Genomic DNA, 20450 nt, shown 5'->3' on the forward strand with positions numbered 1-20450 from the left:
CCTGTAACTCTTGGAAAAGAGTGACAGCCACTTATGCAAGCTTTCTGTTTTCACAGTTGGTGTGTTTTTTTGTGGAGAAGTGGTGTGACTAGACAGATTGTTATTCACTACACTCTGTTTTCCATGGTCCTATGCTCCTTGCAGGATTTGTTGGAGTGAGAGAAGGTTCATCTTTGTTATGGTCCTTGTGGTGGCTAATTTCTGCATTACCAAATGAGGAGAGGTACAAACTTCACACACCAGTCAGAGTTATACTTAAACTACATCTTTAATAATAAGAGCTTTGCATTAGCAATGACTTTCAATGATGCGCCATTATTAATGAACCATTGAAAGTGACAACACAAAAATACTAAGATATTTTATAGCCAAGATACACCCCTCTCAACCTACATGATGAACCACAGATCTTAGGAACAGTTCACAAAAAAATACTTTTACTTGAGAGAGGAGTATCCCATAGCCAGATAGCATTCGCTATAAATTATCGTTCAGTTTGGTCCCTAAGACGAGGTTCTAATCCCATTCCTGGTACTTCATAGCACAAAAACACCATCTTATCCAATGGCATAAATCAATTGTCAACTCTAGATACTCCCATCTCAAGTAAACCCCCTCTTGACCCCACTCCTGGACAAGCTCACTGAGGGGAGTGAGCCTCTAGGTCATACACTACCCCAGGATAAGTGTAACATCAGAGAGGACATACAATGGTTCCAGACACTGCCATACACCTTCTCCCAATGCCAAAGGAGGGAGTGACTTGCGCACAGACATTGTGGAGACAAGTAATTGGTTCCCCATTAATCACGCCATCCTTTCACATGGTTTAACAGATACATTCACATATGAAGACAATGTTTCATCCTGTCCTCTTCCCTTTCTGATATGCTGCATAGCACCAGGGATATGTGAAAGACAAGCCTGACCTCTCCCCTCTCTGGGCCACAAGTGACTGAGCCCCAGCTGAGGGAAGAACTGCCAACACTAGAGTCTATTAGAAATACATTCTAATAGACATGTATATCACATAAACATATTATGCAATACAAGCATTATAACATAATCTTGCAATTTACCACGACATCCTTTAGCCACTTTTTCGGCCTTCCAACGCGTAAGGTTTTCTAGCGGCAGGGACTGGGAGACTAGTCAGGATCAAGGCAAAGATGAATGGAGCAAAGTTCAGAGATGCTTGAAACAGATTATCCATAACTGTTGTGTAGTCTCTAAGCAGGGCACTTTGCTTAAACCCAGTCCCTGAGCTTTTAGCTCGTCCTGGGACGTGTCTATTGTGCTTAAAACCCTTTCACAGCAGCTATTAGCCACTGGAAAGTGTGGAGATGTAATATTCCTCCTTTCACTTTACAATGGCCTTTGGCATCATTAAGCGTATGTGTGGACTGTGCTTTACCAGTCACTGTTCGCGCCCACAGTCTGCCCTGGGGTTTTTCAGGTTAATGTACCTAACCCTATCTTTGGCCCGGGTCGACTTTTTCCCATTGTCGCATCTTGGAGCCTATGGCTTTTCACCTGTTGCCTTCTCTAGAAGGGTGTCCCTGTTGTCCATTACATGCGGTACGCATCTACTTGGACTGTAGGAGAGCTCGGGCAAGGGTGTTATGCGCTTCACTTATTGGGCCCTTCTCTTTTCGACGATATCCTGCCGGATCATGGGAACCATTATAATGGGGTGATAATCTTTGGAGGTGCCTGGAAGGTCCCTCTCCTACAAAGGAGTTTACCTCTTGGGCACTGTTTTTGGAGCATATCTCATTAAACTAAGATTGTATGCGCCTTATATTGGGCTTCCCCTCACTTTATGAAGTTTTTCCCCTGTTGGGTTGTCTCTGCACCTCTTCGGTACGTACTCCATTAATTTCGGGACCTCTGATGGTTGCTGATGTTGGGACTTCCCTGGCTTTGGAGAGCATGTTTTGCAATACGGGAGATGGCCATATCCCCATGTGAGATATCAAAACAAATAATTGAAAGAGAACTAAAGATTACTTTCTTAACTTCTATGGGCTAGGTGGGACGCTAGCGTGCGGGACACAGCCAGTGAAATATCAGGGTGGCAAATTCAAAAACAACAAAATGTAATAATTCAACTTTCTCAAACATACAACTATTTTACACCATTTTTAAGATAAACTTCTCGTTAATCTAACCACATTGTCCGATTTCAAAAAGGCTTTACAGCGAAAGCAAAACATTAGATTATGTTAGGAGAGTACATAGACAAAAATAATCACACAGCCATTTTCCAAGCAAGGACATGTGTCAATAAAACCCAAAACACAGCTAAATGAAGCACTAACCTTTGACGATCTTCATCAGATGACACTCCTAGGACATTATGTTACACAATACATGTATGTTTTGTTCGATAAAGTTCATATTTATATCCAAAAACAGCATTTTACATTGGTGCGTGATGTTCAGAAAATGTATTCCCACCAAAACGTCCGGTGAATGTGCACATCAATTTACAAAAATACTCATCATAAACATTGACAAAATATATAACAATTATTTTAAGAATAATAGATAGACTACCCCTAGATGCAACCGCTGTGTCAGATTTTAAAATAGCTTTACAGAGAAAGCACATTTTTCAATATTCTGAGTACATAGCTCAGCCATCACGGTGAGCTATTCAGACACCCGCCAAGTTCGGGGCAACCTAAACTCAGAATTAGTATTAGAAATATTCTCTTACCTTTGATCTTTCTCAGAATGCATTCCCAGGACTGCTACTTCCACAAGAAATGTTGTTTTTGTTCGAAATAATCCATATTTATGTAGAAATACCTCCGTTTTGTTCGTGCGTACAGATCACTTATCCAAAGGCATAACGCGCGATCGCGGAACGAGAGACGAAAAGTCTAAATGTTCCATTACCGTACTTAGAAGCATGTCAAACGCTGTTTAAAATCAATCTTTATGGTATTTTTTACGTAAAATTGCGATAATATTCCAACCGGACAATGGCATATTCATTCAAGAAGAAAAAGAAGGAGGGGCACGCTCACGGGACCGAGCATATCCAATCCCTTTGTTGCCAGGCAGACCACTCAGTAACTGAGCTCCTATTATCTGCCCAGTGACAGAAAAATGCTCAAACCACTTTCTGAAGGCTTTAGACAGCCAATGGAAGCCTTAGGAAGTGCAACGTCACCCCACAGACACGGTAGCTTCGATAGAGAATCAAAAGAAGAACTACAACTCTCAGACTTTTCACTTCCTGCTTGGATTTTTCTCAGGTTTTTGCCTGCCATATGAGTTCTGTTATACTCAGACACCATTCAAACAGTTTTAGAAACTTCGGAGTGTTTTTGATCCAAATCAAATGTATTTATATAGCCCTTCGTACATCAGCTGATATCTCAAGGTGCTGTACAGAAACCCAGCCTAAAACCCCAAACAGCAAGCAATGCATGTGAAAGAAGCACGGTGGCTAGGAAAAACTCCCTAGGAAAACCTCCCTAGAAAGGACAAAACCTAGGAAGAAACCTAGAGAGGAACCAGGCTATGAGGGGTGGCCAGGACTCTTCTGGCTGTGCTTGGTGGATATTATAACAGAACATGGTCAAGATGTTAAAATGTTCATAAATGACCAGCATGGTCAAATAATAATAATCATAGTAGTTGTCGAGGGTGCAACAAGCACGTCCGGTGAACAGGTCAGGGTTCCATAGCCGCAGGCAGAACAGTTGAAACTGGAGCAGCAGCACGGCCAGGTGGACTGGGGACAGCAAGGAGTCATCATGCCAGGTAGTCCTGAGGCATGGTCCTAGGGCTCAGGTCCTCCGAGAGAAAGAGAGAATTAGAGAGAGCATATTTAAATTCACACAGGACACCGGATAAGACAAGAGAAATACTCCAGATGTAACAGACTGACCCTAGCCCCCCGACACATAAACTACTGCAGCATAAATACTGGAGGCTGAGACAGGAGGGATCAGAAGACACTGTGGCCCCATCCGATGATACCCCCGGACAGGGCCAAACAGGCAGGATATAACCCCACCCACTTTGCCACCAACTTACCGTCCTAAGACAAGGCCGAGTATAGCCCACAAAGATCTCCGCCACGGCACAACCCAAGGGGGGGGGGGTGCCAACCCAGACAGGAAGACCACGTCAGTGACTCAACCCACTCAAGTGACGCACCCCTCCCATGGACGGCATGGAAGAACACCAGTAAGCCAGTGACTCAGCCCCTGTAATAGGGTTAGAGGCAGAGAATCCCAGTGGAGAGAGGGGAACCGGCAAGGCAGAGACAGCAAGGGCGGTTCGTTGCTCCAGCCTTTCCGTTCACCTTCACACTCCTGGGCCAGACTATACTTAATCATAGGACCTACTGAAGAGATAAGTCTTCAGTAAAGACTTAAAGGTTGAGACTGAGTCTGCGTCTCTCACATGGGTAGGCAGACCATTCCATAAAAATGGAGCTCTATAGGAGAAAGCCCTACCTCCAGCCGTTTGCTTAGAAATTCTAGGGACAATTAGGAGGCCTGCGTCTTGTGACCGTAGCGTACGTGTAGGTATGTACGGCAGGACCAAATCGGAAAGATAGGTAGGAGCAAGCCCATGTAATGCTTTGTAGGTTAGCAGTAAAACCTTGAAATCAGCCCTTGCCTTAACAGGAAGCCAGTGTAGGGAGGCTAGCACTGGAGTAATATGATCAAATTGTTTGGTTCTAGTCAGGATTCTAGCAGCCGTATTTAGCACTAACTGAAGTTTGTTTAGTGCTTTATCCGGGTAGCCGGAAAGTAGAGCATTGCAGTAGTCCAGCCTAGAAGTAACAAAAGCATGGATTAATTTTTCTGCATCATTTTTGGACAGAAAGTTTCTGATTTTTGCAATGTTACGTAGATGGAAAAAAGCTGTCCTTGAAACAGTCTTGATATGTTCTTCAAAAGAGAGATCAGGGTCCAGAGTAATGCCGAGGTCCTTCACAGTTTTATTTGAGACGACTGTACATCCAAATCTACTAATAATATGCATATACTAATAATATGCATATTCTAGTTTCTGGGTCAGAGTAGTAACCTGTTTAAATTGGGTATGTTTTTCATCCGGCCGTGAAAATACTGCCCCCTAGCCCAGACAGGATAACCCTGGTTCTTTGATATTATGGTATGAGATATCTCACCGCATTCCCCTGCTCGCAGGAGCATGAGGAAGAAAAGCATGCTTGAGAATAACCAGAGGTCGGGAGAGTTATTCCTTTTATGGAAGTGTGAGGGTTTCACCTCATTCGCCACTCTTACCTGTCTGTCTCCAACAAACAAACACTTTTGATAGGCACTTCCGAGAGGGTGGGCAGTCTTTGTGAAGAGATCTCACTCATAATATCAGAGAACCAGGGTTACGCAAGTAACCTTACATTTTTTCACGTCTGTGCTGTCTGGGAGATAAAATGTCACTGGTGAAGAGGATACAGTTTGACTATAGCTGAGCTAGACATAACAGATGGAACACCATGAGGATGTGAGCCTTTTCGGGCAAAAACACATTCCAGCCATTTTAATGGATTCAGCATTGGTTTTATTATAATCAGACAGGCTGTCTATGACATTTAGCTGTTGGCCCATAAATACTATCATTAAATCTCCCGCAATGAGTAATATGTCTTCAGAAAGTAAACCGCAAGAAACATGTTCACTCTTGCAGCCAGCCCCTGTTTTCTTAATTTACTTTTAAAGGCCAAAGTTCTCAAAAGCTGGCCTTCCTTACAATGTCAAGTTTGCCTACCTGATGGGCTTGTCCTTTTTATAACTTTGTGTTTTTAAAGTTTGAGTCACAATGATTACTCATTTTTGTGTGGGGTCTTGTAACAATACATTTGTTACATTTATTGCTTACTTTAGCATCTGTGTGCTGTGTCAGTTTCTGTTCCCCTCTGCATCCAGCTTCCTCTGTGTTCTTGGAGACACATAGTGTTCTCTGTCTGCTCACAGGACGTCTGGGATTTCCCTGACATATAGTAGACCCCCCCCCACACACACACACACACACCACTCTGGCAACCCACACACTGGCTTGACCTGAAAATAGCTGACTGGGCTGTAGGCCTATTGTAAAAGGCATCATAAAGATGACTTCCTAATTGTTGGAACTAACTTGGTGGTGAAGCTTAGCCTAAACATTTGGCTGAAGCAGGGGTTCCCAACCTTTTTTCCCCAAGGCCCCCTTTTGGACATTGGAAAATGTTGTTTTGAAGCTAATTTCCTGAAATTATACGTAGTTTAAAAGACTGACATATTTTAGGCAGGCTATTTAATGATGATGATGATGATGATGATGATAATGGATAAGGAAAATTAAGTCTAGACCTGATTTCCCCAAATGTTATTCTGCTACCAAATATGTTTTTTGATCATTTATATGAACCCTTAATTTAATTATACATATTCTCTTTTACATAGTGATTTGATCAATTGATAGTGACAGTATGAGATTACTCCCCAAGCAAAGTCCAATTTCTTTGACTCCGAGTTTAGAAGGTCGTAACTCAGCTTCTGAATGTTAGACAAACCAAAGATATTCCCATGTGCATCAGAGTTGCTTGTTTCTAGCCTAAAGTACAGTAGATATATGTGTTGTTTTAGATCGGTATAAACAATCGCAAATTGTAATACAAAAATAAAAAATACCTAATCATCTAGGTTGGAACCCCTGGGCTGTAGGGATTATTATAACTATAGAAATTAGTTTACAAATAGGATTACGGCCAAAATATTTTTTGTATTCCAGAACAAACTGATCTGTTTTCATGATGGTATCATTAGTATGATGGAATTTCCCATAATAAGCATTCAAATTGGTCTTCATGGTGTTTGCATGCTGATATAAATATGTGGGGTTACGGACGAGAATAGTGACTTGCCTATTTAACTAGGCAAGTCAGTTAAGAACAAATTCTTATTTACAATGACGGCCTGCCCTGGCCAAACCCGGACAACGCTGGGCCAATTGTGTGCCTTCCCTATAGGACTCCCAATCACGGCACTGAGATGCAGTGCCTTAGACCGCTGCGCCACTCAGGAGCCTTCGATCATGGTCGAATTGTTGCAAAGAAACCACTACTAAAGGACACCAATAAGAAGAAGAGACTTGCTTGGGCCAAGAAACACATGCAATGGACATTAGACCGGTGTAAATCTATCCTTTGGTCTGATGAGTCCAGATTTGAGATTTTTGGTTCCAACCGCTGTCTTTGTGAGACACAGTGTAGGTGAACAGATGATCTCTGCATGTGTGGTTTCCACCGTGAAGCATGGAGGAGGAAGGTATGATGGTGTGGGGGTGCTTTGCTGGTGACACTGGTTTTATTTAGAATTCAAGGCACACTTAAACAGCATGGCTACCACAGCATTCTGCAGCGATACGCCATCCCATCTGGTTTGCGTTTAGTCCCACTATCATTTGTTTTTCAACAGGACAATGACCCAACACACTTCCAGGCTGTGTAAGGGCAATTTCACCAAGAAGGAGAGTGATGGAGTACTGCAGATGACCTGGCCTCCACAATCCCCCGACCTCAACCCAATTGAGATGGTTTGGGATGAGTTGGACCGCAGAGTGAAGAAAAATCAGCCAACAAGTGCTCTACATATGTGGGAACTCCTTCAAGACTGTTGGAAAATCATTCCAGGTTAAGCTGGTTGAGGGAATGCCAAGAGTGTGCAAAGCTGTCAAGGCAAAGGGTGGATACTTTGAAGAATCTCAAATATAAAATATGTTTTGATTTAACACTTTTGTTTACTGCATGATTCCATATGTGTTATTTCATAGTTTCACTGTTATTCTACAATGTAGGAAGTGGTACACATAAAGAAAAATCCTTGAATGAGTAGGTGTCAACTTTTGGCTGGTACTGTAGGTCTACACCATCACTGGTATTATCAGGCTGTATAGCTAGTTACGTTTGCTCTGACTCAGTACATTTATTAGCTAGTTAGCGATTAGCATTAACGGCTAACAAGATTCAGGCCCAATTTGCTAAGAAAAGACAATCTAGCTGTTTGCAGATATAAGAAACACAAACAAATAGAACACTAGTGGATTTGTCTTCAACATTGTTTAATGTGCTGCATTAATCATGCAGAGACTGAATGCAAGTATCTCGTGGTTGAGGAACAACATCCGCTCCTTGAGTGGGGCTAGGTCTGTGTGGAAAGAGGCATGGAGAGAGCAGAGAGAGATGACTTAAGCAGCGAAGTAAACTATAAAATGCACGTTACACATGGCGTATCACATTTAACAAACCAAACATTCAAATATGGTTATAGAAGGTCAAGTAAAAACCCAAACCGGTCCGTGTATCAATACCGGTATATGGCCCAGCCCTAACTCATGCTGACATGACGTATTTCCCCACAACGGAAATAATTCTCTGACTTTATAGTGCAATCCTGTTCGATTTGATAAGCTATGTTTGTAGTTCAAGCATGTTGGAGCCAACCTTTTGAAGCTTTTACTCTAATGAACTTTGAAGTATACATGTGGCATTGTAAATGTCTTGCATTACATTTTTTCTCTCTCCCTTTCTATAGGTAAACCATCATGATCCCCATCACAGAGCTTCGGTACTTTGCCGACACCCAGCCGGCATACCGCATCCTGAAGCCATGGTGGGACGTCTTCACAGACTACATCTCCATCGTCATGCTCATGATCGCCGTGTTTGGGGGCACGCTACAGGTAACCCAGGACAAGATGATCTGCCTGCCCTGCAAGTGGGTGGTCAACAAATCCTGCGAGTACCTCAATATGAGCTTCCGTGACCCCTTTGACCCAGAGCCAAAAGGCATCCAGTATGAACTGGACCGGCACCAGTACAACTACATTGACGCGGTCTGCTATGAGAACAAGCTGCACTGGTTTGCCAAGTACTTCCCCTACCTGGTGCTACTGCACACCCTCATCTTCCTGGCCTGCAGTAACTTCTGGTTCAAGTTCCCCCGGACTAGCTCCAAACTGGAGCACTTTGTGTCCATCCTGCTCAAGTGTTTTGACTCGCCATGGACCACCAGGGCTCTGTCTGAGACTGTAGTGGAGGAGAGCGACCCCAAGCCTCTGGGGAAGATGAACGGTACCATGGACAAGAAGGCATCATGCATCAGCGAGGACGTGGAGGCCAGCGTGCCCATGCTCCAAAGGACCAAGTCCCGCATCGAGCAGGGCATTGTTGACCGCTCTGACACGGGTGTCCTGGACAAGAAGGAAGGTGAGCAAGCCAAAGCTCTTTTCGAGAAGGTCAAGAAATTCCGGATCCACGTCGAAGAAGGGGACATTGTCTACCGGCTCTACATCCGCCAGACCATCATCAAAGTCATCAAGTTCATCCTGATCATCTGCTACACAGCCTACTATGTGCACTACATCAAGTTCAGTGTGATCTGCACAGTGGACATTGAGAAGCTGACGGGCTATAGGATGTACCATTGTGCTCACCCCCTGGCCACGCTCTTCAAGATTCTGGCATGTTTCTATATCAGCCTGGTGGGGATTTACGGTCTCATCTGCATGTATACCCTCTGCTGGATGCTCAGCCACTCGCTTAAGCGCTACTCCTTTGAGTCAATCCGCGAGGAGAGCAGATACAGTGACATACCAGACGTGAAAAACGACTTTGCCTTCATGTTGCACATGATAGACCAGTATGACCCGCTCTACTCCAAACGCTTTGCGGTCTTCCTGTCGGAGGTTAGTGAGAACAAACTGCGCCAGCTGAACCTCAACAATGAGTGGACGCTGGACAAGCTGCGGCAACGCATCACCAAAAACTCCCAGGAGAAACTGGAGCTGCACTTGTTCATGCTTAACGGAATCCCTGAAACGGTGTTTGACCTAATAGAGCTGGAGGTGCTCAAGCTGGAGCTCATCCCTGATGTCACCATCCCCCCCATCATTGCCCAGCTAGTCAGCCTGAGAGAGATGTGGCTCTACCACACACCGGCAAAAATTGAGGCCCCAGCTTTGTCCTTTCTGAGGGAGAACCTCAAGTCCCTCCACATCAAGTTCACCGACATCAAGGAGATCCCGCTATGGATCTACAGCCTGAAGAACCTGAGCGAGCTGCACCTCACAGGGAACCTGAGCGCAGAGAACAACCGCTACATTGTCATCGACGGGCTACGAGAGCTCAAGAGGCTCAAAGTGCTCCGCCTGAAGAGTAACCTGACCAAGCTGCCTCAGGTGGTGACAGACGTTGGGGTCCACCTCCAGAAGCTGTCAATCAACAATGAGGGCACTAAGCTGATGGTGCTCAACAGCCTGAAGAAGATGGTGAACCTGACAGAGCTGGAGCTGTTGCGCTGCGACCTGGAACGTATCCCTCACTCCATCTTCAGCCTGCACAACCTGCAGGAGATTGACCTGAAGGACAACAACCTTAAGACCATTGAGGAGATCATCAGCTTCCAGCACCTGCACCGTCTAGTAAACTTGAAGCTGTGGTACAACCAGATCGCCTATATCCCCATCCAGATCGGCACCTTGACGAACATGGAGAGGCTCTACCTAAACCGCAACAAGATCGAGGACATCCCGGGCCAGCTGTTCTACTGCCGCAAACTGCGCTTTCTGGACCTGAGTCACAACAACCTGACCAGTATACATGCCAACGTGGGCTTCCTCCAGAACCTGCAGTACTTTGCTGTGACAGCCAACAGGGTGAGTACAGATCTAGTATTTGAGCGTCCCAGAGAAAACATTTGATACAAACTTGGAACTAACTCTATAACCAACAGTTTTTCTTCTTTCCTCTATCTAGCTATCTTTGTTAGGGCCCAGATTATTTCCTGGTCAGGTCAAATGGTCAAAAAACACTTGTCTTTGCATTTATCTGTGTGTCACAGGAGAATGTTAGACATTTGTTCTTGAAAAGCCCTACTCCCTTCTACCTGCCTCTTTCACATGTGAATGGGCTCATAGGAAGGTAGGGCTTAGCATAATTATGAAGACCGGTATGTGGTTATGTTAGGGATAATTTGCCCTAATGATCTTGTGCACATATTGTAGAGTACACATTGTAGAGTTTTGTGTAGTAGACCGAGATGTCTCCATAGTTCCATTGAGGTAAAATTATCGCTTCAATAGTTCATTTGCCCAATATTCTGAGAAAGTAACAGCCTACCCTGCTAGTGCTAATAATATGTTTCAAATGAGTTCAAGTAAAGTAACTGTCTGATGTGATGTAATGTGCCCGAGTTTTAAAAGTGGGGGGGGCGCTAGTGAGCACCATGGAGTAGACATTTCTCCGTCCACCTCCTCACTCTTGCTTAAATTTGATTTAAATTCTACTTTTGCCCGACCAAACTGCTACAATGAGCAACTCCATGAGAAACACGGCCAAGGGGAAACTAATTAATCCAAAAACAACCAGAAAGAAAGATGGTAAAGGCCCCACCACAGCACAAGAAGAGGATGGCGATGCTTGCGTTAGCCTGGCAGTAATGGCTAGCATGGCTAACCCTGACTCAGAGCCCTCACCAACTATTATATTAGCAGCTATCAAGAAAATGGAAGAGGACATGAACGCTTGATTTAGTCATCTCGACTCATCCTTACAATCAGTGCAAACCTCCCTGGCTGAACATATAACCCACATTATTGTTCTGGAAGGAAACACAGGTGACCACGAGACATGCATCGCCACCCTCGAGAGACAGTATGAAGAGCTACTAAATCTTTACTCTAAAGTTGCAATACTTGCACGTAACGCTCAGAAATAATTAAATGAGTTTGGTCTGGGCGAGAGTTTTGTCTCTTGGCTTGAAATACTATATGCGTGCCCGACGACTTCAGTTCTCACTAATTACGATAAATCCCCTCCTTTTCACTTTAACGTTCCTGCCGCCAGGGATGCCCCTTGAGTCCGTTGCTATTTGGCATTGCTATGGAACCCCTAGCTATCAGTATCAGAAGCCATCCTGCCATTGCTTCAGCTAAACATAGGCAAGGTTGATCACCGCATCTCACTCTATGCGGATGACATCATCTTGTTTGTCTCACACCCTGAAGAGTCATTTCCACTGCTGTTGGAGCTCATCGAATCATTTGGAGAACTCTCTGGGTACACCATAAACTGGGATAAAAGCAAATTCATGCCTCTTAAAGGTGATAGGCCGTGTTAACGCTATTAAAATGGTTACACTCCCCAGATTCCTTTATCTCTTTCAGACTTTTGTGTGGGGATACAAAGTACACCGGATCTCTAAAAAACGTATAATCAAGCACAAAGAATTAGGTGGCCTGAGCCTACCAAATTTTCAACATTGTTATTGGGCAGCAAATGCAAGGTTTATTGGCAGGATGCATACTCTGGCATGGTAGATCCTAGATATACACAACACCTCTCTTCCAGCACTTCTCTTTTCATCAACTAAATCCCCTACAGTTATTACTGGCAACAACGTTATGCAAAAAAAATTGTATCATAAGGAAAACATTTGAAAACATAGACCTTTGTTAGTACTATTATTTTCCATAACCATGCCCCCCCCCCCCCACCAACTGACAACACTTTTTTATTCTGGAAGAGAAAGGGCATTACTACTATTGCAGAGCTTTACATCAATATTTTTGCTACATTCGCACATTCTCCCCGCATCTAACTTCTTCCGATATCTTCAGATAAGAAACTACGTTTGCTTAAATATACCACATTTTGAGGCAATTACACCTGCCCGCGAGTTGTATATTTTCATGACCCTCGCTCCTGGCTCCAAGAGTTTGATCTCCAGCTTTGTAGATAACTTTACAGCATATTACCCTAACATTTGAATGAGACCTGGGAGGAAGACCTTGTTATGGAGATTACCGATGACTGTTGGGCTGATTGCTTCAAGATATTCACTTGTGCTCGATAAACTCCAGACACCAACTTATTCAATATAAAGTGATTCACAGACTATTCCTGTACCAAATTACACTCGTTCTACCCCTCGGTCTCTCTGATATGCCCTCAGTGCAAATCTGCAGAGGGTACCCTGTGTCACCTCTTCTGGTCATGCCCCAAACTGCACACATTCTGGCAAGATATTTTTAAGTGTTTCTCAGAAGTATACCGCTGTAACCTCATACCAGCCCCGGATACTGCTGTTTAGGCAGTATCCTAAAACAGCACCTAACGACAGCACCTAACGACTTTAACCCACTGGGAACAAAAAACATTACAATATGGCATGGTTATTGCAAAAATAAACGTTTTAAGCCTTTGGAATAAGGAGACTGTACCTGTTTTTAAAACCTGGTTAGCTGAAGTCACCAGCTTGCTACATATAGAAAGGATTCGACATGATATCTCTGGCAGATCTAATACATTTGTTAAGATATGGCAGCCCTTTATCACGTGTCTTTCACGTGATGATGGGAAACAACATACAACCTGCAACCAACCCTGATCCACAGTAATTCTTTTTAATGCCGAGCATAGTCCTTATACTGTACAGTATGTCAAATATCATTGAAGCAAGGTGCCAATTCCTTAAGAGCAATGTTGTTGTTTTTGAATACATTTTTTTGTCTCCAGTTGAGGGGTGGGGGGTATTCTCAATGTATTGTTTGCTGTAATTATCTGTCTGTTTTGTAAAGCAGAAAATTCATAAATATATATATATTTTTTTAAGTACACAAATTAACAGTTGTATTATGCTAATGACTTTGTCACGCTTCTGGCTGCAGATAAAGAGAACTTGTCTCTGGGGTGATTTTCACTATTTTGGTACTCTACTTATTTTTTTAGTAACTGAAAATGTAAGCATTTTCAAGCCAATATGAAGTCAAAATGTCTAGTGAATTCTTTTTTAGGACTATTTAGTATAGTCAAGCTCCTCTAAAACAGTGTCATTCCTTGAACAGTGTGTACTACACCCCACCCTATTAGATGCAACTCAGCCTTGTTAAGCAGATTTTTTATTTAACCTTTTATTTAACTAGGCAAGTCAGTTAAGAACAAATTCTTATTTACAATGACGGCCTAGTGGGTTAACTGCCTTGTTCAGGGGCACAACGACAGATTTTTTTACCTTGTCAGCTCGGGGATTCGATCTAGCAACCTTTCAGTTACAACACTAACCATTAGGCTACCCGCCGCCCCAATGATAGCTGGAAAAGGTTTACTGTTTTCTGTACAGAACACCTCAGGGTGATGCTGTCTTAGACTCATTCAGGAGTTTTGTGAATTGTTTAAGAAGATTATTTGCATGACCTTTGACTTATTCGAATTCTTGTCTAACTAATTTCTGACTTTTAGAGAGAGTTTTGAGAATAATATTAGTGTAGGCTAGCTCTTGTAAGTTACACTTGTAAGTGAAAGTGTAACACTAACTAAATGTAATATCATGTAAATATACATAATTTATAATGTAAACACATTACATAATTTAATATATATTTTTAATTATATACATGTGAGGTGAATTGGCCATAGCTCTGGTCATTTGTGTTTTTGCATGGGCCAATTTGTGAATTCTGCATGAACAACACTCGGATCACCTGATAAGCTGACCTCAGACTCTTTACAACCAATTTGCCTGTAATGTCTAATGTGAGCCAGTGCATTACCGTCGGGTTAAACACGCCGTTCATCCAATTGATTTATTTAGGAATCGAGTTCACAGTGAGAAACATGCTGAGGGCTTGCAAGGAATTCTGGGAGGTTATACAACATTCTCCCTGTTGTGTTATGGTGGGCATCTGCTGTGTGTGGGATCAGATGGTTACTCTAAACGATACTATTATCATGGTTTTAAGGCGATTCCACTCCAGCGAGAGCAAAAAAATATTTTTGGTATCTCAGATTTTTCTGGCAATTCTCACATAGAAACTTAATTGGGAGGAAGGATGTTTAACACATAAGAGTCTAAGCTATTAACCCATACAAATGCATTGTATAACAGATTCACTACATTGAACAACAGATAGTCCAACCAAAAACTCTAAAGGAAGTTTGTTCTGAAGAGTCTGTCCTATATCTGAGAGATATAAGAAAGATCAGGAAACATTTGATTTTTTACATGCATGTATTTAACCCCTTATTTTTGTTACTAAACAGTCTCCATATGTGACCAACCGCCTCAATTCGGTCTTATGTAGCAAAATTTGAAATTGTGGTTTTTATATTGGATAAAAGTAGAGACTCAGAGCTAGAAAATTGTATATCATACACTGTATTTTTTATATGTTTATTTAACCTTAATTTAACTAGGCAAGTCAGTTAAGAACAAATTCTTATTTACAATGACGGCCTACCCCAGCCAAACCCAGACGACGCTGGGCCAATTGTGCGCCTCCCTATGGGACTCCCAATCACGCCCAGATATGATACAACCTGGATTCGAACCAGGGACTGTAGTGACGCCTCTTGCACTGAGATGCAGTGCCTTAGACCACTGTGCCTCTCGGGAGCGTGGAGGAACAGTGGGGAAGTAATTCTGCATTTAAAGTTGATAAACATATAACCCCACTATTCAGAGGGTAACAAACTAGGTTCCATGTTAACTAGCTAACATTAGGCTATAACTAAAATGACCCTTGAATGTTTTGGTACACCTACTGGAGAGCTCATCTTTGTCTACACCCATTCAGCATTGTTCACACCCTCTTAAGGGTTCACATGTGAGGCCATGTGGTAAACACTATATCAAATAAAATCTAAGTTTATTTGTCACATGCACAGGATACAGAAGGTGTAAACGGTACAGGGATAGTACTTGCATAGGAGCAATATCAACAACAAAGTGTCCAGATTAAAAATATTTTATAAACATTTTATCGTTATTAGATGACGCTTACCCGACACACTTGTCTAAATTGACGGGTCATGTGAAAGAAATTCTATAACCACCCCCCTAGTAACCTCTATCTAAGTGGATGGGTCACTATTGTCTAGACATGTACACATGTTCATGAAATACAATCGATGGCCGTAATCACCCTTACCCACATCTAGCTAAGTGGATGGGTCACTATTGTCTAGACATGTACACATGTTCATAAAATACAATCGATGGCCGTAATCACCCTTACCCACATGTAGCTAAGTGGATGGGTCACTATTGTCTAGACATGTACACATGTTCATGAAATACAATCGATGGCCGTAATCACCCTTACCCACATCTAGCTAAGTGGATGGGTCACTATTGTCTAGACATGTACACATGTTCATGAAATACAATCGATGGACGTAATCACCCTTACCCACATCTAGCTAAGTGGATGGGTCACTATTGTCTAGACATGTACACACTTTCATGAAATACAATTGATGGCCGTAATCACCCCATCAATTGGGTCATGTAAAATATTCGGGCCGAAGTGGAGTCTTTTTTTGTTTAGACATGTAACTAGCTAGCTAAACAATGAACCGGCATAAGCCCAACTCATACTACTATCAATACAAATTGTCTTAGCTATATTATGAATATGTAGGTAGCTAAAGCTAACAAACTAGGTTCAATGTTAACTAGCTAACATTATCCTCTAACTAGCAATGCAAATGGATTTCTGATTTTAATAATATTACTACACAGATCATACAGGTAACATTAGCTAGCGAGCCAGCAAGCTAACAGTATGCTTTAACTTGCAATAAAAATTACTTTCTGACAAAATTAGAAACTTGTAGCTAGAAAATGTAACTAGACTCTTACCTGTATACGTGGATAAATGCTTCACGGCAGAATGGAACCATTTAACTTAGTTTTGTTTGTAGTTTCATCTTGTTTGGCCAGCTTTGTGTCAAGTCACTTCGGTTCACACTGACCGTGGCGTGTGCAGAAAGTAGCCCATCCCTTTGTCTTCTGATCTGTCGGTAGCACCTGCTAAATTCAGGACAACGTTGTTGGCTAACGTTATGTCTTTCAAAAACGGCGCTGTAGAAAGGACTGTCAACACATACTGAACAGCTCACGTTATAGACAGAAGCATGCTACATGGCAGACCAATCCAAACTCAACTCCCGGCATGTCCAGCCCATACATTCTCAGCCAATCATGGCTAGAGGGAAGGTTCCTGTCTTTTCCATGGCTAAACCAACTAAGCTCGTAATTTTAACAATTTTATTCATATTTATGGAAGGAATACAACTTTGTTATTAAGGCACATGAACGTTCAGATGTTCCAAAAGCATTTCTGCCAAAAAACGCATTTTGATTAAAAAAAAAATTCAAATGCTGCTCCTGTGAAGTAGTGACGTGTGACATACACCTAGTTTCCTGAAACGAGTCATATATATCTCGAAGGATTGAGCATTACACCGAGGCCTGTACTCTGGAGTGGGATCGATTTGGAGGTGGAGGGCCCGTCATGGTCTGGGGCGGTGTGTTACACCATCATCGGACTGAGCTTGTTGTCATTGCAGGCAATCTCAATGCTGTGCGTTACAGGGAAGACATCCTCCTCCCTCATGTGTTACCCTTCCTGCAGGCTCATCCTGACATGACCCTCCAGCATGAAAATGCCACCAGCCATACTGCTCGCTCTGTGTGTGATTTCCTGCAAAACAGGAATGTCAGTGTTCTGCCATGGCCAGCGAAGAGCCCGAATCTCAATCCCATTGAGCACGTCTGGGACCTGTTGGATCGGAGGGTGAGGGCCAGGGCCATTCCCCCCCAGAAATGTCCGGGAACTTGCAGGTGCCTTGGGGGAAGAACTGGCTAATCTGGTGCAGTCCATGAGGAGGAGATGCACTGCAGTACTTAATGCAGCTGGTGGCCACACCAGATACTGACTGTTACTTTTGATTTTGACCCCCCCCCCCTCCCTTTGTTCAGGGAGACATTATTCTATTTCTGTTAGTCACATGTCTGTGGAACTTGTTCAGTTTGTCTCAGTTGTTGAATCTTATGTTCATACAAATATTTACACATGTTAAGTTTGCTGAAAATAAACACAATTGACAGTGTGAGGACATTTGTTTTTTAGCTGAGTTATTTATATATATATACTTCCATACATTTTTTCAACTTGTACCGGGGGACATTCAGACAAGTCTTGTGAGGTATGTGGGCATCCTAGAACAAAGCCAACATGTACGTGTTCGTTAGAGTCTCATCTCTCCATAGAGGGGTCATAATAATTTGGATGCTACAGACAATTTTGTGAGAAGACCGATTTTAGGGACGTCTCATCGTCTGACAAACACTGCTCTAACTCTGTCACCTTTCACTGCAGATGCGGAAGTGTTACATAGGAGGTGGATTAGGACGCATCCAATGCAACAACAACACAAACATCTCTAGCTAAAATTGACTGATTTGTATGGGATGTTTTTTATTATGCTAATTTGATTTCTGTGGAGGCGCAGACATCGACCTTAGGAGGTTAACCAATCACAGACCCCATTTAGGATTGCACATTCAGCAAGTCACCAGCAGAATTCATTTTTCCATTCACTGTGTTGGTGGTGCTCATAAAATTTTGCATACCCTCAGGATTAGCAGAGAGCCCACTCTGGAAATGTGATGTGCTTGTGGAGTATATTGATCCAAACAATATGTCTTAAAATAAACAAATTCAAAAAGGGTAGTTTAATAAATGAATGTGAAAATGGTATTTTAGAATCAAGACATACTCCATATTTTATAGCACAGTATAAGTAGTATAATGGCACCAGTATGTTGTCTCTATCACGTTCACGGGTCATATGGTTTACAGAAGGCATGTATAGGTCTAAAAAATGCCATTTTCATCATGATTTTAAAAAAGTGATAAAAATGTAAAAATAATTTCAAACATCATTCCTTCCAATGAAGTTCGAAAACTATTTTACACCCTTTGCTGCACTCCCTTGTCCACACTGAAAATAGTCCTCGAACAGAGTGTTATGCATCCCAAATTAGCCCCGTTTACAAGGAACCCCTCTGGTTCATTATCGACTTAAATGAGTTGTGTAATTTGTAAAACGTTGTTCCCAGGTCGGCCCTAACGAGGACCCGATGCTCGCAGCTGGACACCAATGTGCTACGTTTTTTGCTTGAAGAACAATGCCTATGTAGCCCCAGCCATCTTACATCTTCAGAGCATGAAGCTAAGAAAAGCATTTGTAATTTGATAAGGCTGTTTTTAGGCTCGTAAATCGGCTTACTCTGATTGTAATTGGCTTAAATTAACATAATCTATATAGGATGCACTCATTGTGCTGTTGTCCCAACAGATGGCAGCCATTAATAACAGGTGTTAGTGTGGGCATGATGCATAAGTTATTATAGAATATGTACAGTGCATTCGGAAAGTATTCAGACCCCTTGACTTTTTCCACATTTTATGTTACAGCCTTTTCTAAAATGGATTAAAGTAATTTTCCCTCATCAATCTACACACTATCCCATAATGACAAAGCAAAAACAGATTTTTTTTAAATGTATAAAAAAAAATCAAAACAGCTTATTTACAGAACTACTCAGACCCTTTGCTATGAGACTTGAAATTTAGCTCAGGTGCATCCTGTTTCCATTGATCATCTTTGAAATGTTTCTCCAACTTGATTGGAATCCACCTGTGGTAAATTCAATTGATTGGAATGATTTGGAAAGGCACACACCTCTCTATATAAGGTCCCACAGTTGACAGTGCATATCAGAGCAAAAACCAAGCCATGAGGTCAACGGAATTGTCCGTAGAGCTCCGAGACAGGATTGTGTTGAGGTGCAGGAAGGGTACTAAAAAATGTCGCATTGAAGGTCCCCAAGAACAGGGTGGCCTCCATCATTCTGAAATAGAAGAAGTTTGAAACCACCAAGACTCTTCCTAGAGCTGGCCGCTCAGCGAAACCAAGCAATCGGGGGAGAAGGGCTTTGGTCAGGGAGGGGAGCAAGAAGCTGATGGTCACTCTGACAGAGCTCCAGAGTTCCTCTGTGGATATGGGAGAACCTTCCAGAAGGACAACCATCTCAGTTGCACTCCACCAATCAGGCCTTTATGGTAGAGTGGCCAGGTGGAAGCCACTCCTCAGTAAAAGGCACATGACAGCCCGCTTGGAGTTTGCCAAAATGCACCTAAAGGACTCAGACCATGAGAAACAAGATTCTCTGGTCTGATAAAACCAAGATTGGCCTGAATGCCAAACGTCACGTCTGGAGGAAACCTGGCATCATCCCTATGGTGAAGCATGGTGGTGGCAGCATCATGCTGTGGGGATGTTTTTCAGTGGCAGGGACTGGGAGACTAGTCAGGATCAAGGGAAAGATTAACAGAGAAAAGTACAGAGAGATCCTTGATGAAATTCTGCTACAGAGTGCTCAGGACCTCAGACTGGGGCGAAGGTTCACCTTCCAACAGGACAACGACCCTAAGCACACAGCCAAGACAACGCAGGAGTGACTTCAAGACAAGTCTCTGAATGTCCTTGAGTGGCACAGGCAGAGCCCGGACTTGAACCCGATCGAACATCTCTTGAGAGACCTGAAAATCGCTGTGCAGCGACGCTC

At 42.8% G+C, this 20450-nt stretch overlaps 1 protein-coding gene across 1 annotated transcript in view; it reads left to right on the forward strand.

Annotated features, from left to right (window-relative positions):
- The window catches only part of LOC106562842 (volume-regulated anion channel subunit LRRC8A), a 39040-nt gene that overhangs the window by 15870 nt on the left and 2720 nt on the right, over window positions 1–20450 (forward strand). Inside the window, exon 2 of the mRNA XM_014127887.1 lies at window positions 8568–10689. Within this exon, the coding sequence (XP_013983362.1) occupies window positions 8578–10689 (2112 nt within the window). The 5' untranslated portion in view covers window positions 8568–8577. The remainder of the gene's footprint in view (window positions 1–8567; window positions 10690–20450) is intronic.

Source organism: Salmo salar, chromosome ssa11 (genome assembly GCF_905237065.1).
Source record: "Salmo salar chromosome ssa11, Ssal_v3.1, whole genome shotgun sequence".
Taxonomy (NCBI): domain Eukaryota; kingdom Metazoa; phylum Chordata; class Actinopteri; order Salmoniformes; family Salmonidae; genus Salmo; species Salmo salar.